The sequence below is a fragment of the Manis javanica genome, chromosome 18 (genome assembly GCF_040802235.1).
Source record: "Manis javanica isolate MJ-LG chromosome 18, MJ_LKY, whole genome shotgun sequence".
NCBI classification, from domain to species: domain Eukaryota; kingdom Metazoa; phylum Chordata; class Mammalia; order Pholidota; family Manidae; genus Manis; species Manis javanica.
Genome location: NC_133173.1, coordinates 2,830,073 through 2,852,308, shown reverse-complemented (window position 1 = coordinate 2,852,308; position 22,236 = coordinate 2,830,073). Strand labels below are relative to the sequence as shown.

The 22,236-nt window shown below is 57.7% G+C and overlaps 1 protein-coding gene across 6 annotated transcripts in view; it reads right to left on the bottom strand.

Moving 5' to 3' along the window:
* The window catches only part of HOMER2 (homer scaffold protein 2), a 70,052-nt gene extending 50,767 nt beyond the window's left edge, over positions 1–19,285 (bottom strand). Inside the window, exon 1 of one of the 6 annotated variants that reach the window (XM_073227232.1) lies at positions 19,101–19,285. In XM_073227232.1, the coding sequence (XP_073083333.1) occupies positions 19,101–19,190 (90 nt within the window). In that variant the 5' untranslated portion in view covers positions 19,191–19,285. Of the gene's footprint in view, positions 1–7,498; positions 7,639–19,100 lie in introns of those variants that run through there. The other 5 variants (XM_073227231.1, XM_073227233.1, XM_073227230.1 and 2 more) reach the window with 5 other exon arrangements.
* Positions 19,286–22,236: the final 2,951 nt, after the last annotated feature.

Here is a 22,236-nt window from a genome sequence, read left to right as displayed (position 1 = left end):
TGTAACTCAGGGACATCCCCATGGAAGAGATGCCCAGAGCAGGTAGGGAGAAAGGGCCCGGAGCCCCCAGGCCCTCTCCGCGGGCACCACCCTCCCCAGTCTCCATGGGCCACCAATGGGCAAGCTCTCTGAACTCTGTCCTCTGAGTTCTGGTGGAGGCTTTGCTACTCAGCCCACCAACAACTGATTCCACCTGCAGCCCCTCTCCCCTCCCCAGAGGGGGATCCAGGACACTGAAAATCCAGCCCTCTGATGTAAGGTTGTCTCCCCAGCAACCAGCCCCCTCACAGGTGCTTTCCGGAAGGGCCCTGGTTAGCACAGCAGAAAACAGCTCTCTGGCGCTAGGAGCTCTGGGCCAGGAACGGGGGGAAGCCCAGTGTTATTCCTTATTAGAAGTCACACAGTGGCAGCCTTCAATTCCAGGCCAGATGCGCCCTGCCCCGCCTCGGGCGGGCGTCCGTAAGGCTGCAGAGCGCCCAGCCCAGCAGACCCGGCTCTGCCCTCCACACAGCTCCCCTCGCCCCTCTCCAACCCCACCCGTCAGGCCGTCAGCTCCCCGCCCTGCGCCCCCGCCGCTCCTCTCTCCACAGTCAGCTCCTGGGCCGCAGCCCCTCTCCCAGGCCACTCCCGTCTGGGTGCTCAGTCATTTCCACACACACACACACACACACACACACACACACACACACGACCCTCCCACCTGGCCTCCCAGCCGCCTGAATTTCTCTCCTCTTCCCCTTCCTCCTCCAACTCCCTGTCATAACCTGTCATTTATCCAAAACCCCAACCAACTATAATCTTCACGTCATTCATCCCACTCTCTCTGCCACTGACACCCGCCCAACCCAGCCTCTGCTCCAAACACCTTTACCTGCCTGCTTCCCACGCAGCTTACCGCCTTCTAACATGCCAGCAAAGGGGAGCACAATACGTCACCCCAAAATACACTACTCTGCCATAGTGCCTATTTCGGTTAAAGATACTTGAGAAACAGCCAGTGCTGGAGCGACACCACGACCCTCCTCTGCCCCTCTGAAGGCAGGGACAGCTCGCCCTGGGAAGGTCCCCTCCCCAGGACAGGGAGGGTGGAAGGCACCCTTCCCACCGGAGACGGAAATTCAAGACCCGGAAAGTGGAACGAACCAACCCAGCTACTCCCTCACGGATTTGCTACCTCCCAGGTCCAAACTTCTTTATCCTGGCAGTGCTTCACAAATGTATTGTTTCTTTGTCTAAAAGGTATAAAAGCTGCCCACTTCAGTCACCTCTCTGAGCCTCATATCTTTGGGGTTCCTGTACATATGAAATTAAATTTGTTTTTCTCCTCTTTGTCTTATTAGACCAGCCAAAGAACCTAGAAGGGAAAAGCTTCCCTCGCTTATACCATAAAATTTACTTACTTGTTATGTCTTAATTCATTGTGTGTCTCATTAGAATGTGAGCTTCATGAAGGTGGAGATTCTTGTCCATCTGGTTCCCTGATGCTCATACTTGATACTAAACAAGTATTTATTGAATGAGTGAATTATAATTGTTTTTGCAATTACTCAATATCTGTTTCCTTGCGCCATATAAGCCCTATGGGACAGGAGGCCAGTCCGTTCGGCCACTCCCGGAAGTAATGCCCAGGTTGGATGTAAGAAGGGCCTTGCCGGGCCAAATCGGCTGCTTGAGAGGGAACCCCCGGCGGGAACTCAGCTGTTCCCACAGGCTGCTGCCTCGACACAGGCGCCCTAAATAAAGCTGTTGATTCTGACGAGCCTGGGGACAAAGCAGCAGAAGCCCTTAGACACAAAGATCTGAGCACACAGGTGGTTTCTGGCCCTGCTGTGCACATATTTGATATGGAGGCAACTCATTTTACCTGTTACCAATAAACAGCTCCAGAGACCACCTGAACATTTTCATTCTCAAAACAGATTATCCAGAAGACCCTCAACCATGAACTCCTTCCAGCAAAACACACTTCCCAAGACCCCATCTGGGTGTCAGATCGTAATTTCGGTCTGTGGCATCCTGTCCAGGCGGCACCCATGATTCAGCAGGCTGGTTTCGCTATTAGTGGGCAGCAGACGTGCTCCAGGAAGAGGGACATGGAAATACACCAAACAATCCATTTTGGCAAAGATGCACAAACAGAAACAAATTTCACTGCTTCAGAACCAGTCTGACCTCTCTTCTGGGATGCAGGGGCTCAAGACCCCAGACTTCTGGGGGGATAAAGTGCCATTTGACTGGGAAACCAGCCCGGAAAATCACCCCTGTACAGCACCCTCCCACGCAGCCAGGGGAGCCCCGCTTCAGCAAAGCAGCCAGGACACTTTCCTAACAGAAAAAGGAAAAGAATTTTTAAAAAAAAAGAGTTCTCAGTACCCTTGAGGCCAACAACACAGACAGCCGTCCAAGGTGTGGACTGCTGACAAACAGGGAAAGATTCGGCTTCGTGACACAAGGAGGGCGGCGACCTGGGCTCTGGGGGGCTAAGAGCCCTGCTCTGTGTCAAGACTGACACCATATGCCCGGGCAGATGGACACCCAGCCCGACAGGCTGACCTACTGCAGACCTAGATTCCTATTACAGGATCTGAACAATGTCTTAAGAGATGCTATCACCACGTAAGATTCAACAAGCTCTACTGAAATCTGAGCGAAAGGACCAGGGAGAAACGGAGAGATGTAGGTTTTGCGCAAAACTCAGCAGGCTGTGCAAACAGCGTCAGAGCAACTCCCTGCCTCTGACCCCTGCTCTCTGAAAGGGGTCCTAACAGAGCTTTCTTGAGGCCCGTCTCTGCTTTCCTATTAGACCTCAAGCTGTACTTTTGAAACAGATTGTTTTTCTCTTGGAATTGTAAGTCTCACAGGGTATGATCCTCCGTGACTTGCCGCAGACAGACACGTATGACCCCATTCTGTGTCCTGGCTCTGCCACTCTAGCCACGTAAACTCTCTGAACCCCACTTTCCTCTTCCACAAAACAGGAAGCTTAAATGAAATAGTGCATATCAGTAATCAATAAATACTAGTTTCCTTCTCTCTGGCAGAACTAACTCTCCTACAAAAACCAAGTAAGACACCATGATGTCCGTCTGTCACGACCGTATGTCTGTCCAGCATACCATTCTGTGGCTTCAGTGATAAAAATCCTGTGGGATCCCAGATGGGACAAATAGCTGGGAAATAATGTGCCAGGTCTGAGGTGGCACCATTGCTCCTGGGGGTGTGGGTCTTCTGCCAGAAGATAAAGTAGCCTTGTCTTCCCTACACAGGTTCTCCCGAAATTTCTGTCCAGTACCTAAAGAGATGAGTGCCAATGCCAGAGTGCCTGGGAGGACACAGACGTGGCCTGAGGCCACAGTCATCCCCCGGGGCCGGTCACGTGGCACTGAAGGGGCAAATAAAACCAGCTGTGGATTCACGGGGCTGACACAAACAGGTAATGGGTGCAGACTTCTGGGGGAAAAACTTACATTAGATCAGATGCCGCCTGCATCCTCTTGTGGAACTTTTCCACAATTGCGCCAATTCCACTAAATTCTTGAAAGGCAGCTGCTTGGAGCTGCGTCCGTTTTTCCTGAGGACAAGCTCTCTGGGCGCCCACCCAAGCTCTCCCCTGGGGGTTGCATGTGACCATGGGCGATATCCACTCTCCTTAATTATTTAAGGAATGAGCCATTGTTTCCTTCCTGGGCAAAGCTTTCAGCACATTTAAAATTCACAAGAGAAGCCAAGGAGTGGCTTTTTTTTTAGCTCTCTCCTTTAAAGCAAGTTATATGGCTTTCAATCAGGCTGTGGGGTTCCAATTCCAGTTTTCTGGAATATTCCATCCTTGGTAAGGCATGCATATGCCTTAAAAAAAAAAAAACAAACACTGAGAAAAGAAAAAGAAAAGGAGGAAACTGGCAAAACCCAACCCCATCACCAGTTCTGTCCCATGGGAGTGAGTCTTAAATCGAGCACATCAGTTCTGTGGGTGACAAAGTAAGGGAGGAACCCAGCCACCGCTGGGGAGCACGCTGGGTGTGGGGGCGTAGGGGCCCCCCGGGAGGTAAAGCCGTGCTCAGCCCAGGCCTGGTGCTGCTGCCGGGCAATCCAAGCCGGGGAGATCTCCCTGCGTGCTTGGCGAAACCTCAGCCTGGAAAAGGTTCCTGACTCTGATCATGAAAGAATTCCCGAGCAGGTGGGAGGAGTGGGGGAAGGAAGGAATTCATTAAGGCGAGAGTAGCAGCAAATGGCAGCAGCCCTGCAGGCAGCAGAGAGAAGGAGGGGCAGAGGGGGGACAGGGAGGCCCACTGAGCTCCTGCCCTGCACAGGGCGGGCCCCTCGCCAGCTCCCGAAGCCAGGGTCCCCTGCCTCCAGGGCCTGCTTGGATCTGCACAGGATGGGAACTAAGTTTCTACCACCCCAGGATTTGGGGGAGCTGTGGAGCACTGGATGGAGTGAGATTATGTTCTGAGAACTTCCCAAAGGCAAAGAAAGGAGATTTGGGGGCAGGCTACCAAAGAGCATGATTGGTCAGCTGCAGTCCTGTCTGGGTCACCCAGGTGCTGGGACCTGAAATCAGAGCCCAGATCAGAGATCTCAGCAGAGCAGAGAGAGTGAAGACTTGTGCTTAAGTCTGGAAAATTGAAGGAAACAGTAAAGTTTTAAAGACATTTTTACCAATGGAGGTGGAGGTCGGTGGTTCCTGTCTTTATCATGAAAATGAGTTCAGAGATGAAGAGCAATAGGCTTGGCAACAAGGAATTTGATCTGATCAGATGGCTTCAGAGCGGAGGGACACTTAAGGGTTAGGATATGGGCTTTTAAGGATTTCAAGAACGGGGCCAAGGGGAGTGCAGGCTAATGCGTGGTGTCAAGATGTCCGTCTCTGGTGAGAGACACTGAGTCACCGTCCAGTCGGCCCTCTAGATATTCTACAGGATAAACTCAAGGCAAGGAGTTCATTGGTCCTGTTCTCTGAGCCAGCGGTGACGCTCGAAGCAGTGGGGACACATCAGGGGAAACTGCTCGCCCTGCCTTACGATCTTTGGTTGTTCACTAATCACCATAAAATATGTCAGGAATCTCACCTCCTAACCCCTTGGTTTTTAAAATGAAATCCTGGCCTTCGGATGGAGCCCCTCCTGTTCTTACTACACTGTTCATACCTCAGCATTTTCCATCAGGAGCAGGAGAAATCAATCAGGATGCTTGTCCCATGTCCCTGCCTGGCCTCAGTCTCAGCCAACCCCCCATGGCGGTAGGGAGCCCCCACCCCAGGCCCGCCAGGTGGACTCAGCACTGGCCCCGCAGCGAGGTGTGGGGGGAGTTACTGCCTGCCACAGGGGAGTGCTGTCCCCGTCACAAGGCATCACCTGAGGCCCCAGATCAGCAGAGGCCACCCCCCAAGATGATAGGGAATCCCTCCAGAAAGGCAGGGGTCCTGGGGCCTCTGTGCCGGAGCCACCCACCCAGGCACCTGCAGGGGCTTCATCCCTCCCCGCTGCACACAGCCCACAGGACAGCCCCCCGAGGACGCACAGAGCCTGGTGACACCCAGAGTTGTTTGCTCCTCGGAACAGGAGGGTCTGGGCATAGCTTTGCCAGCACCACAGGTCCCCTCCTCGGTGGCCTGCTCTGTGAGTACCCCACCCGAGACACGTGCTCTCAGGCACCCACAGGCTCCCTGCGCCTCCCTCCCCTAATCCAAGTTTCACTACTTGAGTCCCACAGCTGCACTCCCAAAATGACAGTGGTCATCCCCCCACAGCAGCCCCCCAGTTCTCCCTGCTCTATGCGAAACATGCGGAGCCCTTCAACAAGGACTCCTGGCCTCTTTTGGGTCAAGGAGCCCTTTGAAAAGCTGACAAGGACTGTGGACACCCTGTCCTGAAAGGCACATACATGCAGAACACGCTCCGTGCACTGAGGGGGGAGGGGGCTCCGGGACCCTGAGCTGCATCTAGAGACCCCCCTGCAAGAGACCCCATTCAGATCATCCACATGGGTGTGGGTCTGGACCCTCCCGCTCTGCTCCCCCCACCCCAGGCATCCCCCTGCACGTCTGCTGCGGACACACCGGCCAGGGCCAAGCGTGTTCCAGTGGCAGAGTGGGGAGACCTCGCCTCCCTCGTCACAGCCGTGTCACGCTTCCCCCAAGGCCTGCGGCTCTGGCGGCATTGGGGACAGCCCCCCACCAAGTTCTTGCCCACATGCAGGGAGATCTGCCCCACTGCCCACTCAAGACAGGAGGCCTTCCAGCCTCACCTGGGGGGGCCGGGACCCGACCTTCCCCACCACCCACTCACTCAGGCTCCTGGGCCTCTCTCCCTGCGCAAATCCCAGGGGACCCACAGAAACCTGAGCTCCGCAGGCCCCAGAAGCCCAGCCAGCATGTGCCCCTCGCCTCAGCCTTGGCGGCCACCCAGCTGTCCCCCGAGGCCAGCACCGCCCGGCCACTCACAGCTGATCTGCTCCCCTCTGCTCCCACAAAAGCAGAACACGAGGGGAGATGGTGGATGGTGTCCGGCCTGGGGCTGTCCCCACGTCCTGCAGGGAGGCCAGGCCATGCCAGCCACCTGCCCATCACCTGCTCTCACCAGCCCCCAAGTCACTTCCTGCCACTGGGCAGGCCTCCGGCCCCAGGCCCAGCTTCCTCTGCCCACCTCCTATCACTGTCGCCATCCGTGTGGCAACCCAACACCCTGGACGCAGTTCCTGGCCCCTGGGCCGCAGGCCTTCTTCCCCACGCCCCTACAGGGACACTCTCCCGGCCACTCACGGGACCCTCGCCTTGGGTCCCTGCTTCTGCCCTCACCGCCAGCCTCCCGGCCCACGTGGCATCTCTGGCATCTCCGCCACCCTGGGCCCTCCCATCCACCAGCCACTCCCCGGCCTCGCTGTCTTCCCCGAATGGCCCCCACCCAGCCCATGGCCTGCCCGGCTCCCAAGCCATGCAGATACCCTGCCTCCTCCACGGCCACACCCAAGCAAATGGGCAACACCACAAAACTGGGTGGACAAGTTTCACTGTAATTCCTATTTTCCAACCTCAAACTGCCACTCTGCAATGGCTCACGGCTTGGTGTCTCCAGCAGGCTTGCCACCCGCTCCCAGACAATGTCACTCTTCCTCTCAACCGGGTCCCACAGGCCATGGGCTGGTGCTCAGCTGGCGGCCTGCCTGACACAGGAGCCCCCAGGGAGCCCCCGTGCCTCCCCAGCCCCCGTCCACTGCCCGCCTCTGCCCGCAGGGCCTCCCTCCCGCTTCCCAGGACAGCGTGCCTCCCCGGCCCCTCGAGGGACAACCCTGCCCTGGTGCTCTGACCCCACACTGTCCTTTCCCAAGGCCACCCCCCCTCCCAGCAGCCTCCCCATCGGTGTGCTGGCACCCCCTCTCCCAAACACACCACCCTTTACCTACAGCTTCACTCGTTACCGTCCAATCTCTCCGCTCCCTTGACGGTCACCTTGTAAACATGATCTGTGCAGCCTCACCTCTCCTCCACCCTCCGACCCACCTGGCTCCTGGCCCCACACTGACACAGACCCGGCCCGGGTCAGGGCCACCAGCTCTCGCCATGTCGCCCGGTCTCGGTGACTGCTGGGCACCAAGCCCACGCCCTGCTCCCTGGGACACCTCATCGGCCACCCTGACACACCGCCCAGGTCCCTCCTCCCTCCCTGCGCCCTCCTCCATCTTCTTTGCTGGCCCCTCCTCCTCGGCCGCCCCCTAGACATGGGGGCTCGGCCAGATCCGCCACGACCTCGCCCTCCCCCTCCAGCCTGACCCCTGCTGTGCCCCAGGTGCAGGTCAGCAGCTGCCCTCTCCCAGCTCCACGCACCACCTCAGGTGTGACATGTGGAGGCTCGGGCCTAACCCTGCAGCTCCTCGCTTGCTCTTCCCTCAGGCGTCCCCACTACCGGCCACTTAACCGGAACCGAAGGCGCCCTCCCTGCCTCCCTTCCTCCCGCTCCCTCGGCTCCCCCACATCTACCCCCCTAGCAAACCCATCTCCAGGCCGCCTGGACAATCTGCGCTGTCCCTCCCGCCCCTCTGGGGCCCTCTTAGCCGCCGCCAGCATCGCCTGGGACCCGGAACCCAGCAGCGTGTCCCTGGCTGCAGCCTCGTCCCCGTCCCACAGCCCCTCGCAGAGCCCCCGAGAAGTCTCCTCAGGCTCGAGGAGGGTCAGGCCCCAGCCCCGTCTAGCCCTTCAACCTCACGGACTCCAGTTTCTCGGGCATTCCAGGCAGCGACGTGCCCCTCCACGCCCTCGCGCCTCTGCCCCTCACCCGAACGGCCTGCTCCCGTTCTCCAGGAGCCGGCGGCTGGTGACCACACATCCGGAGGCGGCCCCAGCCCTTGCTTCTTTCCCGCGTGGCACCGAGCACGACCTGCGGCTGTTTCACCTGTGGACCCACTTACGTGGTCTTGGCAGGGGTGGGGGGCGTGCAGAGACAGGTGGGGTCTTTCTCTGTACAATGTGAATTCTGTGGGAAGAGGGACCATGTCTGATTCACTCGTCAGGGGTTACATGAAGAAATGATACTACTGGGGATATACTGGGTCAAAATACATTAAAACTTACTTTACCTGGTTGTTCTGCTCTTCTAAATGTGGACACGAGCACATGTGCCCTGACATACGCGGTGCCCAGACCATGGCCGGTCTGCTCGGCAGGAGCTGGGGGACAAGGGCCATGACGGTATGTGGACACAAGCCTGGGCTGTGATTCAGTGTTCCATGGGATCAGCAATGCTGGGAGGCGTGGGCCAAGCGCTCAGGCTGCCCCCGAGGGCGGAGCTCCGGCGGCACTGCAGCAGGCGGGAACGCCAGACTAATAAACACGAGGCCACAGTCACTGCCGCTCGGCCGGACGCCTTGCAAGGAGCTTATGCCAGCCACCGAGCACATGTGCAGACTTGAGGGCCGACACTGGGGCCACAGAGTGACGCGTCCCAGAGTGGCCACACACCAAATATCCTGAGGCCCTGCAGCTCCAGGCTCCCGGGCCGGTGTGCACGGCACACTGACTGCCCATCTCCTGTCTGCTGAGACCTCAGCGCTCGCATCAACTCCTCTCCCCTTCACAGACTGAGAGGAGTAGACTCATCTAAAGAAACGAGGTCCTCTGGCTCGGATTCTCCGGCCATCTTAGCTTGGGCCCCTGCAAGACTCACCGAACGGGCTGCAGGAGGGTGACGTGCAGAAGCCGTCGGCCCCCTTCCATGCTGCCCGTTGCCGGGAGGAGGGCACAGAGGAGCCGCCCCCACACTGCCTCTGCTGGCGGGCATCAAGCTCACCCTCCAGGTCAGCCCATTAATGTTCATTCCCTCCAAGAGATTATCTGCTCCCATGGAGCAAAGAAATCCACTTCCCACAGAGGTTAATAAACCTACAGATCTCATTACTCACAGAGGTCACACTGGTAAGATTTTTAATGCATTTTTTAGAAAGGGTCTGGAAGAATTATTAACAACAGAGCAGCGACTGGCTACTTGGAAAAGCAAGGGCAGAAAGGTGACTGATGGGGATGGAAGAGGCTCCCCCTCCCCCATGCAGGGTCCCCCAGGGCTGCAGGTGGCAAGGCGCTCAGTCCCACCAGCTGGCCGTCCCCCCGCATGCCCGCCACCTGGGTCTGGACTGCGTGCCTCTCCTCTGCTCGCAGGTCACCTGGCGCCCTGGCAAGTTGTGTAGTGTGACAATGGTCACCTGTAGAAATTCATGCTCTTCCATCTCCAGCTGACCCCTCAAGGCTGGTCCCAAGTCTGTGCTCGCCCAGCCCGCTCCCTGCCTCAAAGCCCGGGGGCAGCTCTACGGACCCATTTCCACCCTTGCTCATCCACCCTCCGGCTCTCAGACCAACTCCGCAGCTCTCACTGCGAAGGAAAACCAGCCCCCACCCGCCTCACTCCCCTGCCCACCACGGCCTTGAAACACTTCCATACCTCTGCCTTGCCTGGCTGCAGGGAGACCCTGCAGCGTCTGCAGAGGTCAGAGGTCGGCGGTCAGGCCTGCTCCCGCCCTGAAGCCCTTCCTCTGGCTGCCTCCCACCTCCAGCCTCACTGCCTCCTTCTCTAGTAACTTCCATCTCCTCAGCTTTGCCCTCAGTCTACCAACATGTTCAACTTAGGCAACGAAGTCCAGCCTTCGCCCTCCATGACTCACCGTCAGGTTCCCCTCCGTCTCCAGCCGGACCTCCCCTGGACCGCCTGCAAACGGGTCTGGGCTGTCGCATGGCTGAAGCTGCACCTCAACCCCATCAGCGCCCACCTCCACCCCCAGCTGCCAGCTGTGCTCAGCGAAGTGCCCCTCGGTCCCCACCCACCCCGGCTTCCTGGGCCTCTGCCCCCCATGCAGCACATGCCCCATCCCCTCCTCCGGCCTCCCTCTGACTCCCATTGCCCTGAGGCCCCTCCACGGGCTTCTCTTCCTTCCCCTCACTGCAGGGCTTTCCCCGGGTTCTGGCTCTGGCCTCCTGACCTCTCTCCTTGGGAGAGCAACTCCACCTCGGGGTGATGGCTCCCGATTCTGTACCCCAACTCCACCCTAACTGCTGCGCACCACAGCTGGATTTCTGCTTACAGGGCCACCCGCCACCACACCCGTCCAAAACAAACCCATCCTCCCCCCACACACACAACACACACAAATAATCGTACTCCCAGTTGCAGTCAGTGGCTCAGTCACACAATCTACAAACATCCTGACTGCTGTCAATGCGGCCTCTCCCCTTCTTTCATCCCAACGAACAAGAGCTGCCGAGCCACAAGCCACGCGATCTCAGGGGGGCTTCCGGCTCCAGAAAGTGCGTCTTAAGAACACAGATTCTGCTCTAAACAGATGGAGCCACATTCTGGCTGGGAGCTTGAGCAGAACGATCGGCCCGCTTGAGCGCAGGTCCCCGAGCTAGGAGGGTGGGGGCCGGGAGAGTGAGAGGGGGTGCTGTACAGACAGCACAGTGTGTGGGAACCCCAGCCCCCTACCTTCTCACTGAAGGACAGCTGAACCCGTGTCCTAATTTGGCAACTCTACAGGAAAGGCCTTCCAGCCTTCTGCCTCTCGGCCCCAGCAAAGTGCCTTATGTGTATTTTTCTCTTCTTGTATTCGTACATTCCCAGCACTGCCTCAGACCTATCCCAGCACAGGGCAGGGCCCACATTAGATCAATCTGTGCCCACCTTCCTCCCCCCCTGCGTCCCTTCTGCTCTCATTTCTCGCCTCTATGGTGGCTAGTTCCTGTTAGGTCTCCTCTCTCCAGTATCTAAACTTTCCGTACTAACCTTCATCACTATCTCTGAATTTTGTGTGTGTGTGTGTGTGTGTTCAAAGTCTCCAGACTTTTACTTATTTAAAAAAGTGTTTTTATTTGTAGAGTTGACATAATAATGGAACAATTTCCTTAATACAAGTATTGTTCTTCTCTTCAAAACTGAAACATGCCCTCACTGCCTCCGGATGGAAGCCCACACTCCCTGGCGTACGGCATGTCCTGCCTAACCGCCCCGGCCTCTTCCCCTGTGTGCCTTCCGCCTCCCTGCCCCCCACAGGACTGGGTCCCAGCCCAGGGCACAGGGCCTCTCCCTCATGCCCAGACCTTCCTGATCCTTCTCCACCCTATGAACCTCACCTTCCTTCCCACCTTCCTGCCCACTAGCGAGTTCACTGTGTTCATTTCATCCTCACAACCACCATGTGATGTGGGTACCATTATTCTTCCCACTTCAGATGAGGAGACTGAGGCTCAAAGAAGGTCGGCCCTGCTCCAGTCCCACCCAGCGCAGGGCCAGGATGGAGTCCACGGCCTCTGCTCTCGACCACACTCCACTGCCGCCCACAAGCACCTCTGCCCACCGGCCGCCAACCCCGAAGCCAGCTTGTCTGCCTGGGAACCTCGGGCTCAGGCCCCAAGACTCAGTCCGTGTCCCGCGAGACGCCTTCTCTCTGTCTCGGAGCAAGCATTTCATCTTCACTGGTACCCCAGCGCCCCGAGTACCTGCTCACCACCCCTCTGCTCGGGGCAGGCGCCCTGTCCTAATGTCCTGCCTTCCTGGTGCCTGGCCCGAGAAGGTGCCCAACGACAGGTGACGGTCCCCGGGTGAAGGCTCCAGGGAGGCACAGGCACAGTGAGACCAGGCGAAGGGCCGTCAGCAGCTCCGATCCCCCCAAGTGGCGGGGGCCAAGGAGTGGGGGCCTGACGCCGCCATTGCCAGTCCCCGTGGCCCCCACCCGCGCCCGGGCAGACCCGCCAGGGGCCGCTGTCTGATCTCCACTGCCGCCCTCGGCCGAGCACACAGCATCCACACCTGGTCCCGGAGCGCCTGCCACGCGGTGGACGGTCGCTGCTTCCTGAGTGAGTGAACGGACGGACGGACAGATGGTCAAGGGCTTCCTGACCGGCATCATGATCCTTGGTCTGATGCCCACAGCGGGGAGACACCCCCTTTCTTTGTCCACATGGGCATCTCCGGGAAGGCGCCTGGCCGGCGGCCTGGCTTTCCTGTCGGCCCCGCGGCCTCCCCGCCTCCGGCCTGTGGCGCGCGTGCGCACGCACTGCCGACGGCTCCGAGGGCGGCCCGGTCCCCCGACGGCGGGGTCCCCTGAGGCCCGGCTCGGGCCCAGAGGTGAGCGTGGAGGGCGGCTGTGGGGCCCCCCGGGGATCGGGGCTGGGGAACCCCTCCAAGCGCACGCTCCAAAGGCGCTGCGGGGGCCCCGGGGCAGAGAGCGCGGGACGCTGGGACAGCGTGATGGCCGCGACGGCGGGCCACGTCCCCCAGTGCCTGTCGGCAGGCACGGCACCGGATGCCCCCCCATATGTTTTCTCTCCCACCCGCCTCAGTGCCCCTGGTCAGGCAGACGGGGAGCTGGGGGGACGAGACACCGGCTCCACCTGTCCTGCCCCAGGCCCTAGCGCGCTGACAGGCGGCCCTCCAGCTGGGGACTCACTGGGCGCCAGTGAGGCCGCCCAGTCCACCCTCGACCGCCCAGAGGCGGCGCTCAGCTCTCCCTGAGCCCCCAGGCCTGGAATGGGCTGGAAGCCGCCTCCGCCGCCCCTGGAGCCCCCTCTCCTGCCCTCCGGGGGCCCACAGGAACAGGCTCTGTCCCTCTCCTCCCCTGAGGACCTTCTCTGTCCCCCCTTGTCCCCCAGGACGACAGAAGCTGAAGCCATGCTCCTCTCCTCCACTTACTTGAACAACTCCAATTAAAGGCTTTCCCAATTAAAGGTCTCAAAGGGATCCAGTGCCTAGGCGGCAGGGTCTGCAATATTCCTCATTAATTGGGTCCCTGTGGACACCCCTGCTCGGTGACCCACAGATGAGATTCTCCCCAGAGGAGCGGGACGTCAAAGGGTGTGGGGCTCGGCCCGGCCCTCTGGACGGCCTTCCCCAGGCAGGGCGCAGGGCGCAGAGCGGGCCTCCTCCGCAGGACACCTGCGCCCAGCGTCTCTGCGCGCCCAGCCCGGCCGCTGGGGCTGGTGGCAAGGCCTCATCCCAAGCCCTTCTGCACAGGGGAGGGGACGCCACAGTGCCAACTCCTCACAGGAATAATAAGACGACTATCAACCCGGCTTGTGAATAAAAATGTTTTTTGAGAAAATCTCACTAGTCGTTGACAAATGTCTAAATGTGTTCCTCACAGCATATTTTTATTCTAACAAGCTAATTTGAAATATAATTTAAATAAATTCTACCAGAATGATACCATCTGACTAACAGCCCCCGGCGGCAGGACCGCTTGACGGTGCCCTCGGCAGCGGCTTCCAGTCCCACACCCTTCCCACACACAGCGCGCCCGCGAGGGCCCCGTCCCCATGCCAGCACTCACCTCCACGCCTATAAAAACGCCTCGGGGGCAGCCTGCGTGCGCGGTACCTAGAAACGCAGACACAGAGCAGGCGGTGCTTGGAGACCCGAGCATCAAAACCGATGCAAATCAGAAGCCTCTGCTTCTGCTCTTTACTGTGCTGCTTTCTGCTCGATTTAGTTTTCACACTGGAACATAACCAAAGTCTAACTCTCAAGATCTGTAAGGTCAGGACTTGTGGTAGAGCTGAAATTTCTAATATTCTGAAAAAATGTTTTTCTCTATTATAAATCTGTTTTTGAACTGCCGTTCACTTCCCCTTTCACAAGGTGAAGTACGTTTTCCTTTTCAAAAGGAAAAGGGGCTCCCGTTCCCCCACCACGCGTAGAGAGAAACCTTTTTCCAAAGGCTTTAAATGCCGTGCTAGCTGAAGTGATGTGTCATGGGATTTTTCCAGGTTTTGTGGGTTTTTTAAAGCACGGGGTATAATGTCCTTCCTGCATACATGTCCTTGTCGGTCCTCTCCCCAAGGGGATTCTCTGAAGCTGGGGCTGAGAGAGAACCTTCTCCTCCAGGCCTTAGAGCGGAATCACTTTGCCCTGCTATTTCCAAATGAGCAGGAACAATCTGAGCAGCTGGGTCCTGGCCCGCCGACCCTTAGTGACAATGACGAGTCCTCGCTATTCTAACCAAGAGTCACTAAGGAGCAGTGACTCACCCCAAATCACAGTCACCACAAATCCCCCAACGTTAATTGTGATCTTGGTTTTCTCTGCCATTTCTTTCCTTCAGTAATTCGTTTAAAGCAAAAAACTGCTTTAAGGGATAGTTGAAGTATCCTTTATTTTTTTAAATAAGACTCTATCCTGTTCTAGAAAGGATTTAAACAAGTGTACCAAGATGCATACAATTTAGCAAAATGATGAATTAGAAGTAGTTTGGATTTAAATAATGATGTATATTTATAGTCACTGGCATGAAGAGATGTCCACTCAAGTTGAAAAACTTATGTTACAAAACAGATGTATTATGATATGATTCCATTCTGTTAAAAATACATTTGCTCTAGGACCTCCGTCTAGACAGAGCATGTACACATGGTCAAAAAGCCTGCAAAGCCAGACATCTGACTGCTGATGGAGGGTACCCCTGATATGTGGGATGACATGTAATTTTCACTTCCTTCTTCATGCCATTTTTAGTATGAACATGTAACATTTTTATAATTAGAAAAAAGCAAAGCTCTTTTCATTTTGTTAAAAAAGAAAAAAAAAGTGGTAGATGAGAAAGGGTGAAAGCAAATATGGGTAGGGCCATAAACCGAGCGGAGAATAAAGGCAATGGGGGCAGGCCCGGTGACCGCTGAGGGTGGCCGCCACACACGCAGCCCCCGGCTCCTCGGGAGCCACTGCAGAAAAGGAACCCAGTGATTTACCCAAGTCACCGTGTCCATTAGACAAAAACTACCTGACCTGCTCCAGCTCCTCCTCAGGAGCCCGTGTACATGCTGTGAACGTGCCCCTCGCTCTGTCCTAAGACCCTGCAGGCCGGGAGTTTCAGGGCTGTTTGCAATAAGAATGACGGCCTTGCCCCAAAGGGAAAGCCAATCCAGACAGTGTTCATTCCCTCATATTCACTCACTTACTCAGTACGTATCTAGCGTCTCCCCCACTCCAGGGATGTGTATTTTTCCAACCCTGACAGGGGCTGTCTAAACAGTGAGGGTGACCCTAAATGTCAACAGCTCTCTGCAACTCCCCCTAGCATACCTGGCGTCTCTCCTGAGTTCCCCAAATAGGAGGGCACTGCCTCTGACACCCTGTGGATTATAACATTTTGCTGAAACCCACATAAAGCTGACACTCATATATGGGGCTTATGTTGTCTTCCAAAATATAAACCCCACAAGGGCAGGAACTCCCTACAGCTAGCAGGGCTGCTCACCCTGGGTCCCCAACAGACCCTCAGCTGCCTTACAGGTGACGAGACCAAACAGCCTCAAAAATGAAGTTTAAAAAACCTACAATAGGCCCATGAGAGGACCAGCTCCCTAAATACACCTGAGAGGCCCCTGTAGTCGATACAAACCCCAAAGAAAAGTCCATAATTTGTAGGCGCTATCTAGTTGGCTGTGGTTCAGGGAGAATGGAAAATTCAAGGAGAATGAACACCAAAAGAAAGTTAATCAGTATAGATTACAGAAGGAGGCCGCGGTGTTAGATAACCAAGATCGGGGCGCCCCTACATTGCAATAGAATCCTGGCTGAACGAAATACGTGAGTGTAAACTGAAGCCAAACAGAAGCACAGTAGACCTTGTTTGTAAATACTGACAAAATCAGCTAAAAGTCACAACAGCAGACAGGCCGGCTTTTCTGTTAGCCTTTCGCAGGCGAGTAAAAAGATAATTTACAACCCCAATGCTCCAGTGACAACCGACAGCTCAAAAATTAACCCAAGCCACAATAAAAGCTAAATGGCTTACTTTAGCACTCAAAGAAAACTGCATTTAAATGGAGTTCTTTCTCTCTTGGCCTGTGCAACCCTCAATTAGACAACCCATCTAAAAGGTAATCCAAAGGGATCACAACATCCAGGCAAGGCAGCCCACCACACTCAAGCATTCGCTCAATCAAAACATATTTACTGGGGGCCTGCTAGGTGCCGGACCCCATGCTAGGTGTTGGAGAAGCCGGGGGAAGGAGGTAAGGCCCTGTCCTTGCAGGGTGCTACTGGATAGACAGGCTGTGAATAGGTCAACGCCCAGATGGCTGTAGGTGCACCGTGGACGAGTGAGGCCCTGGCGGCGTCCTCAGAGAGGGGCAGAGGGTGCAGGGTGGAGGTGCACACATGGTGGGTGGAGGCAACGGAGGGTTACGGCGGCTTGAGACAGAGCTTGTGAGATGTTTCCAGATGAACGGGAGCAGAGGTGAAACAGGAGAGGGAGAGGGGTGTAAAACGAGGGAGGTACCACTGCGCTTTCTGCACGGCAGCGGCCAGCCGCATGGGGCTGTTTAAATTACATGAAAGATTCAGGTCCCGGCCACATTTCATGTGCCCAGTAGCCATGTGTGGCTGGTGGCAGCTGACGGGCCCGTGCAGACGGATGTCCATCTGTGCGGGAAGTTCTCCTGGACACACGGAACTAAAGCCTATTTGGGTGCTGGTGGGGAGACCAGAGAGAGACAGAGAGACAGAGGGAGAGAGTGGGGTGGGAGGACGGAGATGCCCCCTGGCTTGGCAGGGGGTGGGCCTCTGGCAGGGCAAGAGGGGCCACTGGCTGTCCCGCCAGTGGGTGGGTGGGAAGGAAGCTCCACGTGGCAGGGGGATGAGGCTTTGCCTGGTCTGTGGCTCCTGTGCGGTCAGTGCCAAGGGAGGCAGGGTGTGTGCTGGGGAGGACAGAGGTCTGGAGGGCAGGAGGAGTGAAGCCGCCACGACAGACACAGGGCCAGGGTGAGGCTGCCCACTGGCCGCCCTCTCTTGGTGCCTCCCCCACCATCTTACTCAACTCTCGGAAAGAATGACATTGGTTCTATTTTTGGTTAAAATGGCTCCCTCCATGCTCCTGTCTGGACTGCTTATCCAGCCCTTAGCTCCATCTCCATTTACAGCCACGGTTTGTACATCCACACCAATTACAGAAGCCGATATATTAGAAATGGCGGAAGTAGGCAGGAGTTCAAGTCAGCCCTTACCTACAAGAGGTGAGTAATAGACATGTACTGGGTGTGAAAATCCCATAAAGACATATTCCACGTGTCCACAGAATCCCCGAGCTACTCCACCCTGCTTCTCCACAAACAAAAATACTTGCTGACATTTTCTTTAAGCTTTTATGAGTAAACATCATTTTCATTTCCACAGAACTCTTTGATCTCAACCACAGTCAGAGTTTCAATATTTGTTTTTGATCATGCAAGTGTGTTGGGCTGGTTTTGTGCTGGCTGGGGGTGGCGGTGGGGGGGCAGAGTGAGTTAAAATCCCCAGATCCCTTTTATCTTCCATCTTGAGACCTACATTTGCCGACTCCTTTTCCACCGCTGTACATTTTTTCTAAGTATGAAATCTGAGAGCCTCAAAGATCCTACTGCACAAAGAACAGCCTTTTCATGGTGTAGCAGGAGGCCACTGGGAATGTCTCGGAAAAACTACTGCCCCGCCGGGGGGCCCTGGCGAAGTCGCCCCCAGTTCCTGTGCACGTGAGATCGGGGTCGGCACCACGCACAGCCAAGCTCCCGGCCCCCCTCTGTCCCCACGGTCCTGCTCGTGCTGGTCTGGGGCCCTCCTACTTCTCTTCCTCGAAATTCTTGGCCTGCCTCAGGTCTCTCGAAACTTTGCAGACCCTGTGGGTGAAGTTCACTGGGCAAAATGCCTCCAGAAGCTGACCCGGAGCAGGGAAGGTGCAAGAAGGCCACTGACCTTGGGAGCTGGGTCAGGCCACCAGGACGGTCGTGCCGCCTTCCACTCACCAATCCCACACACGGAAGCAAGACCCCCAGACCCACCCAGAAGTTTCTGGGACAAGAAAGGGCCGTGTGCGGGTGCTAAGCTCAGCAGTGGGGGTCATAGAGATTCAAGAACTCTGGGCCACTCCCCGCCACCCACGGCCCCTGTGGCTGCCCCTCGATGCATGGGCGCAGTGCCCACCCTGGGGGAGCCGCCACCCGGTTCAGGCCTCAGTGAGCTCATCTGTAAGGTGGGCAGCCGGCTCCTCGCCGACGTGCGTGCCCCGGGTGAACAGACGTCAGGAGTTAATTGTTATTAGCACAGCGGCTCCTGACTCACAGCACCTGCTGCTCAGAGGGACGCCGAGGAGGGACCGGTCCTGCCTCCTAAATTACTTTATATGCTCAGAAGCATTAGTCACTTCCACAGACGATTCAACTTCTCTGGCCTCAAAGTCAAGCCTCACCGCGGCCCCCCCACACTTCCACCACCCCCCGGCCACCTCGGGGCGGACTCAAAGTCCGCTGTTCCTGCGCTCCGTATTATTTCCTGGCGCGTGCCCTTTCCAGGAAAACTTGCATTTCCATTTCGTCTGTACCGACCCCAGCGGCGGCGAACGGCAAACTGCTGCTCACGCGCACACCAGGCCCCGGGGTCGACCGCGCGCCAGCGAGGGGGCCGCGGGATGGCCGGGGCACCGAGGCGGCCGGGCGCCCGTCCCCGCCGGTGCCCGCGCCCGGGTCCCCGCCGGCAGGCGCGGGGGGCCGGCCGGGAGCGCGGGGCGGCGGGCGCGGGGTCGGGCTCCGCGCTCCCGGCGCCGGCTGCGCGCTCGCCCCGGGCTCCGGCCCCTCCGGGGCGCGGCGGCTCACTCACCCCATCTCCGGGCTGCGCCGGCGGCCGCGCCGACGGGGCCTCTCGCGCTCGCTCTCCGCCCGCTCGGCAGCCGCTCCCCGCGCGGCACATGCGGCGGCCCGTGCGCCCGGCTCAGCCCCGGCGCCGCTCCATCGCGCGGGGCTGTGCGGCCGCCGAGCCGCCGCCGCCGCCGCCGCCAGGCGCGGGCGGGCGGGGCCGGGCCCGGGGGCTGGGCGGCCGCGCTCGGGAGGCGCCCGCTCCCCCGCCGGCGCTTACGTAACCGGGGCCCGGGCCGCCCCTCTCCGCGCCCCGCGCCGGCGCGCCCCCGCCCCACGCCCACCCGGGGGCTTGGCGCCCGGCCTCCGGCCCGCGTCCTAAGGCTGCGCGGCGCCCCTCTGGCAGCCCGGGGGGGACTTCGGGGGCCTCCCTTAGTTTGCAGGTGAGCCCCGGGAGGGGAAGCGACTTGCCCAAGGTCACATTCAGGTCTGAGCGCATGGCTTGGCGATCTGAGAGGGGGTCAGCCGTGCCCCGTCCGGAAGCCCACCCCCATCTAGCTGCCCTTGGCCGGCTGGGTGGCCCAGGTACCGGCCCCCGTGAAGTTCTGGGAGCCAGGTGGCAGAGGCACCCTGCACCTCAAGCAGGCGTTCTGGGCTCTTCCCTTGGTGAAGATGGCATAGGGGCTCCCAACTAGGGGTGGTCACTCTTGAGGAGGCTTAATCAAGCTTGGCTTTATCCTAGAGCAAGGGAATCGGGTGGCAAAGGGGACCTCAAGAACAGCCCCTCAATCGCATTTCCAAGGCAGGCTGTGAACTGACCTACCCTTCAGCGTCCTTGGGCCCTCCTCAGGGTCATCTGCTGAGAATGTGCTGCCTACGGGACCGGGCCCCTCGGCACCGTAAGGCAGGCATGGAGCAGGCCATCACCCCAGTCTTAGGCTTCTCTCTCCTGCGGCCATGACTTCACCTGCTAACCCCAAGGATTTGAAAAGTCTGACAGGGGCATCCACCCCCTCCCTGTGCTTCACGATGGTCAATATTTTTCTCAATTACAAATCGAATTGTGCCATGCTTCTTAAACTCCTTCAGTAGCTTCCTTCCCACTCTCCTTGGGATGAACCAAGACACCGGTCATGCTGTGAGGCCCTGCCCCATTATGCCTCCACGGGCCTCTCCCACCTTTCCCCTCTCAGTCTCCCCCTTGCCTTCTGTGCTCTGGCCAACCGTCCAGCCTCCTTCCAGGCCCAGGATCTTTGCACATGCTCTTCTCGCAGTCTGCAATGATTTTCTCCTCTCCTGTCTCTGACACCCCAATCCCCTTGCCTAGTCAGTTTCTACCCACATTTTAGATCTCAGTTAAACTGTCACTTCCCTATGGAACCTTTACCTAAGGCCTCAGACAAGACGATGAGCTCCTGTGCTTTTTCTACATTGCACCGTTTGTAATATGTATTTGTAAAACTCTTAGTTTAACACATCTCCCAGGTACATATGCAAAGTCCACGAAGCCGTATCTTTTGCGCATCATTGTATCACCAGGGCCTAGAACAGGGCCTGAAAGGCCTCCATAAATATTTGCTGGACGAGTGAATAGCGAGTAGGCCAAGCCGCAGACACACAAACTGGCCAGGCTCTGTGAGCACAAGTGTGTCTGTTTTGAGCCAGGGCCGGATAAACACTTGCTCCTGGAGGAAGCTTAGCTACCACCAGCTGAGCTCCAAAGACCAGGGCTGAGCTGGGGTGGAGGTGGAGGAAAGAGGGGGGAGGCGGTGTGTTCCTGGTGGTGGCAGAGGGGGTAGTCGTCAGAAGGGCTGTAGACGGTGGGCGTTGGTTCAGCTGGAGTAGGGGCACCCCAAGGTAGATGCAAGTGCCATGGGGCCAGGTAGTGGCCTGAAGCCTGAACGGGAGCTTCCTTTTGCTCTGCTGACCGACGGGCACACCTGCCTCACCTTGGGAAGATGCAGGGAGGCCACACAGGTGGGACTGGGGAATCACCTGGGCTGCGGCGCAGTGTGAGGGAAGGCGGGGCAGGCTGGGGCTGTGAGCCACGTGAGGGCAAACACTCCGCATTTAAGTGGTTTTCACTGGGGCCAAGGCTCTTCGGGGGGTGAGGAGGGGAAAGGGTGGGTCAGACAGGATTTGGAAAGGGTGCCCTTCCTTTCCTCCAACTTGGGGCTGCCCACTCACCCTGTGCGGAGGTGCCTCACTCTCCTTCAACCCCAACCTCAACCCCAGCCCCAGGCCCAGGGCCAGTTCCGCCAGAGCTTTCCCAGACCCCCGAGCTTGTCTGAGCTCCTGGAGTCATCCTTACCAGCGGCCTTCCACCATTCTAGAATCTTCCCTGGACAGGAGCCATTTACTCTCCTACCAGTGCCTCCCTGCTCCGCGGAAGCCAACACCACAGTCAGCTTTTTCTGTGGAAAATCTCCTGCCAGCCTGGCCTCTGCGGCCCAGTTGTCAGGGACATGATTGGCCAAGTCTCTTCTTTCAAGAGGCCTGAGGTGATTCCAACCTGGCCAGGAGTTGAGGCCAGGCCAGGGGGAGTCTTTTTAGGCCAAGAGACTTGAGTATCCTTGTAGGCTGAGCAGGAGATGCCAGTGAGGGGGGACAAGACTGCAGACGTGGGGACGGATGAAGAGGATGGGATCTGGGCTCAAGGGGAGGAAAGCTGTGGAGGGTGAGGGTCTGGTGGGGAGGGTGAGAGAGGCTGAGGGCACCCCTGCCTGGTGGGCTACTTATTTGAAAGGGAGCAAGGCCCCTTATGAACATGCATGGATGGGTGGGGGTAGCCAAATTTGAAACAACAGCCTTGGGAAAATAAAACTCATGTTTGGATAGATTCAGAGGTAGGAATGAGTGGGGCAGAGATGCCCGTGGAAGTCTGGGAGGTCAGATCTTGGCCAGCACAAGCTTAGGGACTTGGAATTCTTGCTATTCTGTGTGGACAGCAGAGGCTTCCAGAATCAGATCGGGCGTGGACGGTCAGTCTGAAACATCGTGCTGGCTACCTGGGAAGGATCAGATAATCGTGATGGGCCACCAGAGAGCCATGTGGACCTGAGGAGCTAGGGGGAGGGGAGCAGCCCCCCAGCACCCTTCCTCCTTGTGGCAGCAAATTCTCTGCCATCCTGGGCGGAAAAGTGCTCTGCGTCCTCTGTGCC